This window comes from Patagioenas fasciata, chromosome 2 (genome assembly GCF_037038585.1).
Source record: "Patagioenas fasciata isolate bPatFas1 chromosome 2, bPatFas1.hap1, whole genome shotgun sequence".
Taxonomy (NCBI): domain Eukaryota; kingdom Metazoa; phylum Chordata; class Aves; order Columbiformes; family Columbidae; genus Patagioenas; species Patagioenas fasciata.
In genome coordinates, this window is record NC_092521.1 from 136,404,848 (window position 1) to 136,418,158 (window position 13,311).

Genomic DNA, 13,311 nt, shown 5'->3' on the forward strand with positions numbered 1-13,311 from the left:
TACATGCAGCATGTCTGAAGTCCTTTTCATGAGAAATTTCGTGGCACTGTGCAAAGCAAATGCTATTATGGATTCTGCTCAAGAACAGAAAGTGTGCCACCTTCCCAAAATAGCGATGTGTTTTCACCAGCAGCTGGAGCCTGCAGTGAGTGCCACAGATGGGGCACCTGCAGAGAGATGTACCCATTCCCAGAAAACCAGCTCCTCTTACCACCCAACAGAGCAAAGCAGAAGGCTATCGTAACCTATATAATCTATAGATCATATTTCTACAAAAAGCACCTTCTTGTCCCTACGAAGTGCTAACACTTCCTTGTGCATTCATGTTTCATTTGGGTTGGGCAAAATAAACCAGCTGCACCTCCAAACTGCTAATTGCTACCATGTCCCTTCCTACCTTCTCAAAGTTCATCCTGAATGTGCACTCATCTGTTTGCCTACATCTGGTAAACACAGTATTTCTAATATTTTATCTCTCCTGACATAGTATTATTCAATTTAAAAACAACTGTAAACATGTTCTTCCCTTCACAGACATTTGTGCACCTTATGAAAGTACCTTTTTTTTAATAAAAGGAGGTGAGCATCTCTTCCTCAACTTATGACAGACATTTGAACATTAAAAATATTAAAAGACCATATGGATTAAACATTGATTTTATTTTTAGAGAGCAAGTACAATGATGTTGCATTAAAATAATGCTATGTCATAGTTGTTACAGCTCTGATAGAAAAATAAACATCTCAACATACTACAGTGTCAACTCATTAATAAATAGCAAAATAGAAGTTAGTGGTCAACTGAAATTAATAAACAGCTATAAAAGTATACTATTTTAAATAATAAAATATTCAGTATATTTCTAGACAAAAGTAGTGATTTAAAAGTATCATGTAAAACGAACAGTAAGAAGTTACAAATTTATTTAAAACCTCTTCCCTTACTAACATTCTCTATGCATAAAATCTAGAGAAATATTATTTATCTGTATATACCTTTTTTACAAAACATAGTATATGTTAAATAGAAAGTTAAAAACTGTAGTATTATTAATAGCTGTCACACCATTGCTAAATAAGACAAGTAGAGTAGCTTTACTTTTCAAAGCAGTAGTAGGTAAAAGTGAAGAAGGGGTTAGCACAGTGAATTACTCCAACGCTAATGTCTTCCCAAAAGAATCTTCCACCTTTCAACATCCCCCTTCAAAATATAACTGAAACAGCCCAAACACAATATAGGATGAAATGTTAGGATTTGGGTAAAAGCCATTATTTTAACAAATGCCAGTATTTGTTTTTAAATAAGTAGGTACCTTTTTTTTAAGAGCGTATGTAGAAAAGGAAACAAAGAGAACATGCAATTCAGAGCAGCATTTTTGAAGCTTAAGAATCTAATTATTTTAAGAATTTTAGGTTTTTTCTTTCTCTTCCCCCACCTCCACCCCAGAAAGGCCAACCATTCTGAGCTGGCTTGCACTCAGTGAAACCCCACTGATTTGGCTCACCATAAAAATGCATTCACGCTGGCTAATTTTAACCTTTTTTCCCTCCACCTGAACTTCAGTTCTCTGTAAGATCCATGAGATGTCTGTGCAGTGTCAAGATCATCATTAAAAAGTAGTGTTCTCCTTAACTACCGCTCTGTTTCTCCTTAGCAAATAAATCTTTCCCCTCTCTTGCAAAAGGACAACCAGAACACTGGCACCACACCCACAGTCAGAGCAGATTGAGTGTCACTCAGCGCTGACTCAGCACAAATGCCTCTGTGAGAAGTGCCCTTTCCCAGCTACAGCTGACATTCCTTAAGGCTGGCTGGTGGAGATCCTGGGGCTCGTGGGAAGTCAATGGGCAGATGCCCAAAGACTTCTCAGAAGCTTTAATGGAAGTCTGCAGCACCCAGGTTTACAGTATGTATTGGCACAGGTGTTCCCTTCTATGTTACCTGCATTTTTTGACGAGAAAAGCTGTGAAAAAACTGCAGTGCTGATGGTTGTGGACTGCACATAACACAGTTCTAATGTGTGACCAAGCACTTAGCACACAAACTGCACCACCTCTGCCAAGCCGACCTACTCTGAAGAGGTGTTCTGTCCTGACAAACGGAGAAGTGAGGTCTCAGAGCACCATCTCCAGAGGGATGCTCTTTGGAATTGTAGGATGTGTTGTGCCTGCTGAGGATGCTGTCCCTCTTCAAGTCCTTGCACAGGCAGCAGTGCCCTTGCCTTGCTCTGCCTGGGGCATCACTGGGTCTTAGGGCTACTTTAGGACTAAGGATTGCTTGAAGCTGCTTCACATGTTCAATCCCATGGTTTGCACCACATGTACACTTAGGTATGCACGCTAAGCAGGAAATAGATATTATATATGACCAGACTGGGAAAATAATTTTTTCTTCTTCAGCCTGAAGAATACTTTACATAGCAGGTTTTCATGACACCATAGAGAGGAAAAAATAAATCCAGTTGAAAATAATGGATAAAATGTAAACTATGCCTATACAAACGTCCTTCCTTTCGAAGGTTCACTTTCAACGTTCCTTGTGAACGAAAGGGAATTTCAGCTGGGCACAATGAAAATTCCTCGCATACCATGTGCACGTTTTCTGGATGAAACAGCTATTTTCCCACACATTTCTGTAGCAATGCTGTTAATGTACTTATGATGCTTGAAAATAATCATTTCATAGTATTTCTTCATTTTAGAGTTTATAAAAAACATCTGAAGTAAAATGCATGCTTTTTAATTGCATAAATATGTGGTTTCTCAAATGTTAGACAAATAACCAGTTAAAGGCTAAAAAATGGGATTAGAATTTGAAAATTATACATATTGACATTAAAATCTGCTGCAAAAAGTCATGCACATGCTCTGTTTGTGGGAGCAAATCTAAAACCAACTCCCAAACCAAATGATGAGATGCAACAATATCTTCCAGTATATTTCTGGGTATAGGCATGCAGTCAAATTATTTCACTCTTTTTTTTTTTTTTTTTTAATTTTTTGAAGCAGCCCAGTATAAGAAGTTTTATTTAAGAAATTTGGAATGTTCTATTCTGAGGCTAGATATTTTCACCCTATTTTTACGAGCATCTTTGACGCACAATACATTGAAAATGAATATGAACTAATTTGTATTTAATATCTCCCACATTAAGCACTATAGGAAGCAGAGTCCTTCTGCAATCGCTGAGGAAATGCCTTGTGAATTACAGGCTGCTTTCTCATTTAAGGTCATGTGCTGAGGGAACACAGCTCCCTAAATAGTGAGGCTTTTGTTGGGCTATTCATCTCCTGCAGCAGCTCTTCTGAAAAACATGGTCAAAGGCAGAGAGAAACAAGTACCAAGCAAAGCCAGAGTTTCTCATGGATAGATTCCATCCCTAGAAACAAAGCCTCCTCCCAAGGATCCTGCTCTGTATAAGCTCCCCACGGGCCTTCTAAAAGCCTTGACCTGTCACATTAGCAGCAGCTTATTCTTTTTCACTGGGCTTCTCCACAATACAGCAAAGCCATGAGGGAGAAGCAAGAAAAGCTTTTTTTCCTTAGGGTTTTTTTTTCCCTCAAAATTTTCTTTCTTTTTTTTTTTTTTCTTTTAATATACTTGTTTTTAACCTCAGCAGAGCAAGCAGCTTACAGTGCAATTTGTCCTGTGAGCCTGCTCTATTTGACCAGAGCATATTAAACATTCAGGCAGGTGTCCGATAAGGAAATACAGGCTGTGCCCCTTCATGGGCAGTACTGCAAAATCAGCAAGTGCTACAGAAAGAAATGCAGTAGCGGTGCGATGAGTCTGGAAGATGAGTGTTACAGCTCAAATCTTTCTTCCACAAAGAACTCAGCTCCACTGTCTTCTATTTTAAGTCCCTCTAACAGCAAAAAGTAACTTCTAAATCAAAAACATTAGCTATCACTTTAGTAAATGCTTTAAAGGTCATTATGGCAAATACATTCTGAGAAATGGTTTGTTAAGAAAAATTACCACACTGTTTAAAAACATAATCACATCTTTTGTTATAGTCTCAGATATTCTCCGCTGAGCTTTTATTTTTATTTTTTTTTTCTGTTTTGTTTTGTTGAGTGAAACAGATAACCAGAGACTTTGTTTCCTACTCAAAAATATTAATGAATTGTGACTAGGACAATAACATGTAAGCCATTATCAATCTTTTCTCTTTATCCTACTGAAACCAATTGTTTGGAATCTGCTAATTTACACAGGAGGAAAATGGTTCTATGTGTTTTAGAAGAAAATGAAAGTTTAAGGTATACTTGAGGGAACACAGAATTAATCTATAATTAATATATTACAATTAAGCTATCACTGAAATCAGGTTCAGTGTAAGGCAACCCCCTTTTCTCTAAATAAGGCACTTTTACCTTTACAGTGAAAAGTCCAGGGACTATTTTGAAGACTCCTTTAAAAACACTTAATAGTCCAGTTTACATTAAAAAAACCCAAACAACCCTAAAATCAGAAGATTTTTGACAATTTTATGGAAGGCTTATTGTCTCTACACGATTTTTCTCAATCCTACTTGATCCATGACCCAAGAAACAGTGAACACTCACATAACACTTATCATTTGTTCTGCATCCTGCCCTTCTTTCACATGGATACTACTCAGATTTCAGTGGGAATTTACAGAAGAAACACAGAATATGAAATAGTCTCTAAAAAGTGCATATAAAGAGGCCCTGCTTTGTTTCTGTAACTCTTATCTATGACAAGTACAGACCAATATTTAGTATCATTAATGATGCTAAAATGATAGATTGTATAATGTCTTCTGAGATGATTTTTCTTTTTGCCAGCAAGATTTTAGTGCATTAGAATTTGATCAGATTTTTGTAGGGTTTTGGCAGCATAAAGTTAGTAAATCAGTCTGTTGGCTGACTCTTCTGACAAGCATATAACAATAACGTCTTCTACCACGGTAGCCAGTTTCAGGGGTAAAAAATGCTTCTGCTTGAACTTGTAGCTCAGATTCTGCCCTCAGATAAGCTTATATTGGTCCCACTGTGTTTAGAAGAATTTTGCCCATTTCGAAGGCAGAATTTGATCCCAAATTTACAAAGTCAATTAATGTGTTCTCTTGAGAAAGAGGCTCCTGTTTTCCTCATCTTCCAATCTGCAGGTTCTTTTTGACATCACACGAGACACATTTCTCAATGTACAGTCACAGAAATTGAAGTGGTTATCTAAGAATTCACAAAAACTAATCCTGACTATTAATTTACATAGAAAAAAAGAGTATGCCTCTCATGTCTGATATTATACAAAAAAAACCAAAGCCCCTATTTGGCAAAACACTGACATGTAGCTAGCAAACCAAACACAGCTCTGGTGTCATTTATCTACTTGCAATGAAGTTGATGCTGCTGACTCAGAAGGTGAAGTCAGCCGGCAGTGATCGTGACTATGCTGTTGGACAGAGGAAATCTCTTGTTTTCTGTAGCCACTCAGTTTCCAAATACCTTTAAAATTTGTATCAAAGTTTTTATGTTGAAATGAGTAAAAAAGTTAAACATTACTCTTGATCAGATATAAATTATCTTTAAGTGATATCATACATATGAAAAACTATATATATATATATATATAATTTACCTGTGTGTGTATGTGCATGTGTGTGTGTTTACACATACAACTATACACCCACACTAGTAACTAAGCACTCATTTAATCCAGTCATTTTTATTAAGAAATGAGGAAAGTCTAAGAGGCTAAAGCAGACAAATCAGTGCAATTTGTCAACTGAGAAAACTATAAAAGTACCATTTACTCTATTTAAGAGCATTCAAATAGTTTATTGCTATAATATACAGCAATGTTAATATTTCAGTCACAGCTTTTGTCCATTCCCGCAGAGCACATCAGTACTAGCTACATGTAGAGTGAGATCAGTGCTTTGTCAGACCAGTTCATATCTACATTCTAGGCCATTACTAAATAAATTAGAATATGCTAAAGTGCTACATCAACACTAATGTTCCTGAACAGTAGTAACGCACATTTCTCTTTCGAAAAAAAAAAAAAATACAGCAGCTATCATTTCAAACACAGTCACATTACGTGAATGCGCTTACGTGTCACTTTGTTACAGTATTGAACAAAACAAATGACACAAAACCATTCGGTAACAGTCAAGACTCTGATGGAGTGCAAAAGGTAACTTTGAAGAAGTCAAGCATGATGGAAATAGGCATTTGCAGGAAACACACAGTCTTCAGAATTCACACTTGAAAGTTTCATTTAATCGTAACTTGCTGATGTCGATATTTATTTCCTCTGGTTTGTCACGTCTGTATGTTACTGTTCTTGTACAAACAGTAGGCAAAAACATCTTATCCTTGAAGGAGAAGATAGAATTTTTATCAACCATTAGCTAGCTTTTATATGCAAGAAAAAGATTACTAAATGTGATTGCTCTGAAATCAATTACCTTCTTTGTTGCAGATACTCTGTAATCAGCTGAAGATTTAACTTTATTGCTACTCCCCTGCAGAATTATTTGCCTGATGATAAGGACAACAAGCAACCCGATCAGAAACGTAACTATAAAGATTATGGAAAAGACTCTAAAGTAGCTTTGTCCAGAGAAACATTCTGCAATGAAAGGAAAACACAAATGTAAAGCCTCATGTATGGAACAGGCACATCCCTTAAACACACATATACCTACCATTGCATAGTAATGTCGCATAAACGTAACACGAGCCTGACAAGTTTAGGGAAAACAACGTAAGGGAAGGTAAGGGGAAAAGTTGCCATGTGTATGTTTCTAAAGCGGGGAATATCAAGAGAAGCAACTCCAATTAAGATTCACTGTAGAAAAATGGTGAAAGTATTATTCCTTTAATCTACGGAACAAAGGCTCAGGCTTCATTTTGTTGGCCACTGTAAATTCTCTGTAAGTCAGTGAGTTTATAGCTGAAAAACTGAGGATGAAGTGTTAGAGATGTACAGGGCCATGACAGTTTAGCCTACACAACATTACAGTGCAGACCATTGGCAAAATATGAAAGAAAATGTGGTTTATTGAATCCTTGTCCAGTTGCTCTCCTCACTGGCAGACCTCTCTCACACAGAAAGCTTTCTTTAATTAATAGTAAAGTTATGAGACAAGTATTCACAGTTTGTTTCCTCATTTAGGAACAACTGTAAGATAAAAAGATGTACAAAAATGTGAAGTGACAACAGGTAACCATTTTTGTTGCAGCGTGGACTGATTAGGTTTTACGAGATTTTATTAAAAAAAAAATGTATTCTTCCACAGCCCTCATAACTATGCCATTTTTTATACTTGAAAGGAATATTTAAACATTACTGATCATGAGGTAAGCATTCTACTTCATTCTTCCTTGTTTCTGGTAATGCCAAATAATGTAAGCATATCCAAAGTAATAAAACATACAACTGCCATAACAGATTTTTATAAATATTTCTTTAAGCATTGCTCAGGCAAGATTCATTATTATTAGATGTGACTTCTCAAGGAGCTGGGAAATCTGGTTTAGCAATGCTTGCCAATCATGTTTCCTGTTATTATTTATCTTTTACTTTCCCTGAAGCTATGAGTGATTTTTTTCTTTTTCCTGCTTGCTTTCTTTGTTATTGTAGTAATATGACACACTTTTGAAAGACACTGTAACAGTGGTGAATTCAATTACCAATCCAAACAATCCCTTATTAACATTACCTAGAAAATGTCACATACCTGAAGTTTGGTCAATATAATGCACCAGGTAAGTGCATGAGGTTGTGCACTGGTCAAGTTTTGCTTGAGATGCATTGTTAGAATGATGGCACTGAACACAATTCCTGTAAAGTAAAAATGTAATTAAAAACCTATGCCTTCCTCTGCAGTTCCCTTAAAGAGAATTTATCAACAGGCTGACATACTGCTTACACATAATGCTTTCCTGTTGCTAGTAAAAACATTGCGACATTTATTTATTTTTTTTCTGAAATGTGATGCCTCCCTCAGCATTTTATCCCTGTAATGTTTCTCAGAACCAACTAGTCAGAAATTGTAAAGCAAAACATGTCTTTGGCTACGAACCACCTTCATCCGGCCCCTACTCTGCACTTTGTGATGTGGGTTTTTCAGGGAGTGTAGCTCAGGGTCCAGCCCCCTTTCTTCAGCTATCAACCTCCAGTTCAGCCCTAGTCTTTCCTTATCTATAAATCTCCTTGGGATGCACACTGGAACTGAAGGGTAGAGACAGAGGTAGGAAACACAGCTTCGTTAATAATTTTTTGGCTGCTCTGTTGGGACAGAGCCACATTAAGTTCCCGATGCTGGGCAGTTCAGAGTGCCAGCAGTGCAGCAGGAGGCAGTACTGCCAGTCTTACCATCTTTACTGTATAGCCTTGCAGAAGATGGACATCACAAGTGATCCTGAAAAAGCCCTGCCTGAATTTTTAACAAAGCTATGCCATCTTCTGAATTTATTAAAGACAAACATTTCACAGTGACTTTGAACAAATGTAAGCGAGCAAGACTAACTGCATTTTATCTAGTGAAACCTAAGTGCATTTTATCTAGTGAACCTTTTCAGACATGGCCCAGCTTGGCTCTCCAGCATATTCACCAGATGAGCTATAATTCAAGTGAATACAAACAAAAATTCTGTTTTGATTGCTATTCCCTTTCCAAGGAAAGGCTGATCTCTCACCCTCTCAGCCACAGTGGGATGCAGAACATCACATGTGCTGATGGGAGGGCATAAAAGAGCCATGCTCAAGGACAGGGCTTCACCGACTCTTTAAGCCAGCACCACTCTGTATCAGTGAGAGCTTGCTCTAACTTGTCTCCTCCCTGGGGCTGCTCATATTGACCCCCAAACTGTCCCTTGGATAAGGAAAAATGACATACTTTAAAACTAGCATGGCAAAGACTAAGTGGTTTAAAACTGATTAACGGAGAGTGTTGTTCTCTGGGTAAGACCATTTCTGCTCTGCTGACCAATGTGCAGGTACTGATCTTGTTCTACACCTCCTTCTTTCAGCTGAGAAGCACAAGGAGTGTGCAAAAACAAATTTGGAGGATATTATTTGACTTGGTGGCATTCAAGAATAGGATCTACTGCCCATTTTTAAAACTCCAAATCGATAGGCTTTATTTCCTACCCAGAAGATTTCATATGAAAAACCACTTTTTAATATACGTATGAAACAATGATACTCATAGGACGCATCTCCTTTGGCTTCAGAAAGCTGAAACTTGGACACAGACTCATGAACATAGATACGGATGTGCAACTGTCTTAATTGCCAGTGTGAACCCCTCAGCTACACAGAGAAAAGTCTCAAATATGAATTGTTTGAATTTTATACAGTCTAAATATCTAAGAAATACAGCACAGAGCTAGCAAAGCAGAAATATTTCTCCTTGTTTCAACACTACTGAGTTAAAAAGTCAAGTCTAGCACACAAAAAACATACCAGTTTTCTTCACAGGCTTTGTTACAAGTAGGGCAATATTCACAGAAACGGCCAAAACTTCTTGGATCTGTGCACTCACACTTTCCACATACACATTTTCCTCTTCCACTGCAAATCTTGCCCTTTGAATTCAGGCAGTGCTTTGCTGATTGTAATGAGCACTGGCAACGGTCACCCTCCCAGCCAGCAAAGCATTTGCATTTACCAGCTTCACATTCACCATTACCTGCAACATCAGATAGGACTTGAGTCATATGCTACTATGAAAACATAGAAGGTTAATTTTTATATGCATTTGTTTGTATTTCTGGTGCTTTACATTAAACAGAGCTAATTTAGACCTTGACTTGCTAATTAGTTTTTAAGTTAATGATATGGGCTGAGATTACCAGCATGATACACATTTATGGCTGCTGTTTGTTGTTAAGTTGAACAAAAGCTGCTACCTTGATGTCATCCTAAAACCTTTTACAAGAATTTTTCCCTGTTGCCTTGCATCAAAACAGTGGGGATTAAAAATGACACAACGATCAGGAAAACAGTCTTCAGGAAAACTAAATGAACTTCTCTTTAGCAAGAAAACATTCAATTCAAATAAGCAGCAAGATTTGGTGGAGGAAGGAGTATCAAGTTCCTGTGCACATGGCAGGCTGTTTCTCCTCTTTTTCCTTCCTTTCCTTTCCTTTCCTTTCCTTTCCTTTCCTTTCCTTTCCTTTCCTTTCCTTTCCTTTCCTTTCCTTTCCTTTCCTTTCCTTTCCTTTCCTTTCCTTTCCTTTCCTTTCCTTTCCTTTCCTTTCCTTTCCTTTCCTTTCCTTTCCTTTCCTTTCCTTTCCTTTCCTTTCCTTTCCTTTCCTTTCCTTTCCTTTCCTTTCCTTTCCTTTCCTTTCCTTTCCTTTCCTTTCCTTTCCTTTCCTTTCCTCTCTCTTCCCTCTCTCCTCTCCTTTCCTCTCCTTAGAAGCACACATGACAGCACTACTTTTCTGCCTTTTGGAAGGACAGATGACTGAGCTGGACAGGTGGGGAAGCTGTGCTTATCTTATGAACTGTAGGTTGTTTCATAAGAATTTAAAAAGCAGAGCCTCAAGGATTTAAATGGCTCAGGTGGCATTTACAATCTTCCAGGCAAAGCAGTGTGAGCTATAAGGCAAAATCCATATGTTTTCCAACTTGTAGCACATTTAGGCAGGTGTACAACTGTCACGCTGATAATTTTCAGCCACATTTTTACCGTGTGTGAGAGCACCTTTAGGAAATATAGAAATAGAGAGCACATAAAGCACAGGTGAATCTCACAAGGCCTCCTCAACTATGGCTCAGCAGTTGTTAAGTTTCACACAAACTGTGATGGCTCTTCTTGTTCTCCAGGGACCCACAGAGCAGCTGCAGGGAGACAGTCCCATCTCACAGATGGGATCCCCTGAATGGGAGTGAGGCCAAGTATAGGCTGCCCCTTTTTTCACCTGGGCTGGGCAAAATGGAGTGGGGGATGGGATCCTGGGACATCTCAGAGCAAGGCTTTGCACTGGAAAATATCCCATGGAGAGGCACACTGCTCAGCCATGGCCCCAGGCAGCAGGTTCCCCTTGTGCTACCCCAGGACAGGACTTTGTCATGTGTGACAATCTCCAACACTTCTTAGGCAAAGATTTCCATGTCTCCTCTGATGACCAGGGCGCCACATCTCAGGCTTTAGAAGCTTATAAGATGAAAGGTCTGCTTAGGCTAAATATGTAAATATGCAAAGTTGGATGGGGGGAGGGCAGAATAGTGAGAAGATGAATAGTAATTCTTTGTGTTGGAATGAAGTATTTAAAGGATTAGGTAACATTATTTCTTTTCATTTATGTAAAGTCCACAGTCACCAGCAGAGCAAAACAGAAATAACTCTACTAAAGTCCATAGTATTACTCTAAATTTATCCAACTGAAGTGAAAAAACTTGATCCCACAATTCACTCATTGGTCAGTATACAGTGAAATGAAAGCATCCAGGACAGCAGTACGGATTTTTAAATATTCAATTACTTCTAAGGGGAAAAATATCCTGGTAGAAATGAAGTAGCGACACTGATTTGATCCCAGTTTTCCTTAATAATTCTAAATTAAAACTACATGTTTTGTATTTTGTTCAAACGTAGTCTTCATTTTCATGCTTGCTTTAAAAAATATAAAGTAGGCCACAAAAAGAATAAGAATTTCAAACAACTCTCCCTGTTCATGTTTCGCTTCTTCTCTTCCTTTTGGAGCAGGTGTTCTGAACAGTGTTAGCATATATACGAGCATTTGAAATTAAGTGTCACAGTATCTCTGACAAGACTTCAGGGTGTTAGAGAATGGGAACCTCATCTGGAAGTTATGATTCCTCCTAATCACTTAGCATTTCATATTCCCATTAGACTGAAATGTATCAACTTACTTTCTTGAATAATGTTACTGTTTTATTCAAGATATCAGTATCATTACCTTTGAAGAAGTTTGAGATTTAAATCTTAAAATAGCTGTACTTAGAAAAAAAAATCAATAAATCCCCTAGAAAGCAGTGCTGAAGTTTAGAAGACAGTGTGTACCTCTGTGGTGAAGCCAAGGAGCGTGAATTCCTACGAGTCTGTTCAGGACATTTTGACACTAATTTTGCACACACAGTTCTTGTACTTGACAGCCTTATATAACTGTTTTCAGCCGCATCATGTATATAAGCTTCAGAAAAGAAAACAAAACAAAAACCCAAACAAAAACAGAGCACAGGCATAAACTCTACAGCTTACCAGAACATAAGTTTCCCTGGTGATAAGGGCAGGAAAAATCATCCATTTCACAGTACTTGCCATACACCTTGCCTAGCTTGTTTTTGTAGCAGAAACATTTTCCATCTACACAATTTCCTTGACCACTGCAGATGGGCTGATCCTGGTGTTGTCTGCACCTCTCAGAAGGAACCGCATCTCTATTAGAGCTACAGTTACTGTCACTGCAATGGGAGTGTTTGCCATCAGAAGTTGTTTCATCAGCCCATACTCTTTTTTGCCTTGCACTGTCTCCATACTGACAGCCACAGCTTTTCTGCACGTTAATGATGGCGGTTTCATTGAAACCAATGGGCTTAAGTATTGCATATTTTCTCCCTCCAGGTGTATCACATCCTTTCATTGTAATCGACACATTGAAAAGCACCTAAGAAGAAATACAGATTTTACATCATTATTATTTTCCATAAATTGGTTAAAATTTTTAACACATAAAGCAGAATCTTGCATTCTATATGACTGTGCACTAGCTAATAATAACAAAATACACAGTGGCCATTTGTCAAACATGATGTATTAGTAATATAGTTAAAATCCTAACAATAGAGGATTGATGGCACTCTGCTTTTCATGTTAAGAAAGCATAGTTGCAAAAGATAAGTTTAATATAAGTTTAATAGTAATAGAATTACCATCATCATCCTCCTGCTATGATTTAACGTGTACACTGTTATAGAAATACTCAGATAAGAATTTGAACTAGATTGAACAAGATAACACATAAACACAAACAGAGATACTCTTCATAAAAAGAACCTATAATGAATGTTCTTGCTGAAGAAATGGTCTGTGCAAATAGAAGCCACAAAGGCTTTTTGGATGGCCCTATCTACTCCTACTAAAACACAGAAAGGGCTCACACCTTAGTAGCAGCTTATTTGTCACAGTTCCTACAATGGGGACAGAGCAGGAGACTTGCTGCTCTTGCTGTGACCCTGAGCAGACCAAGTGATGCTTCAGAGTGGACCCAGTGCCCCGCTCCTGGCCATGCCATGCCGACCACCACCATGCCCCAGGCCCTCACCCCAGCAGTGCCCACTGCAGCAGCAGCCTCTCTGGC

At 38.1% G+C, this 13,311-nt stretch overlaps 1 protein-coding gene across 5 annotated transcripts in view; it reads right to left on the bottom strand.

The window, feature by feature from the left end:
• Positions 1-641: 641 nt before the first annotated feature.
• The window catches only part of ITGB8 (integrin subunit beta 8), a 46,861-nt gene continuing 34,191 nt past the window's right edge, over positions 642-13,311 (bottom strand). For all 5 annotated transcript variants that reach the window (XM_071805053.1, XM_065831208.2, XM_071805051.1 and 2 more), the window contains exons 10-14: positions 12,213-12,618; positions 9,449-9,674; positions 7,719-7,822; positions 6,444-6,607; positions 642-6,350 (exon numbers count right to left, since the gene is read on the bottom strand). In XM_071805053.1, the coding sequence (XP_071661154.1) occupies positions 6,228-6,350; positions 6,444-6,607; positions 7,719-7,822; positions 9,449-9,674; positions 12,213-12,618 (1,023 nt within the window). In that variant the 3' untranslated portion in view covers positions 642-6,227. The remainder of the gene's footprint in view (positions 6,351-6,443; positions 6,608-7,718; positions 7,823-9,448; positions 9,675-12,212; positions 12,619-13,311) is intronic.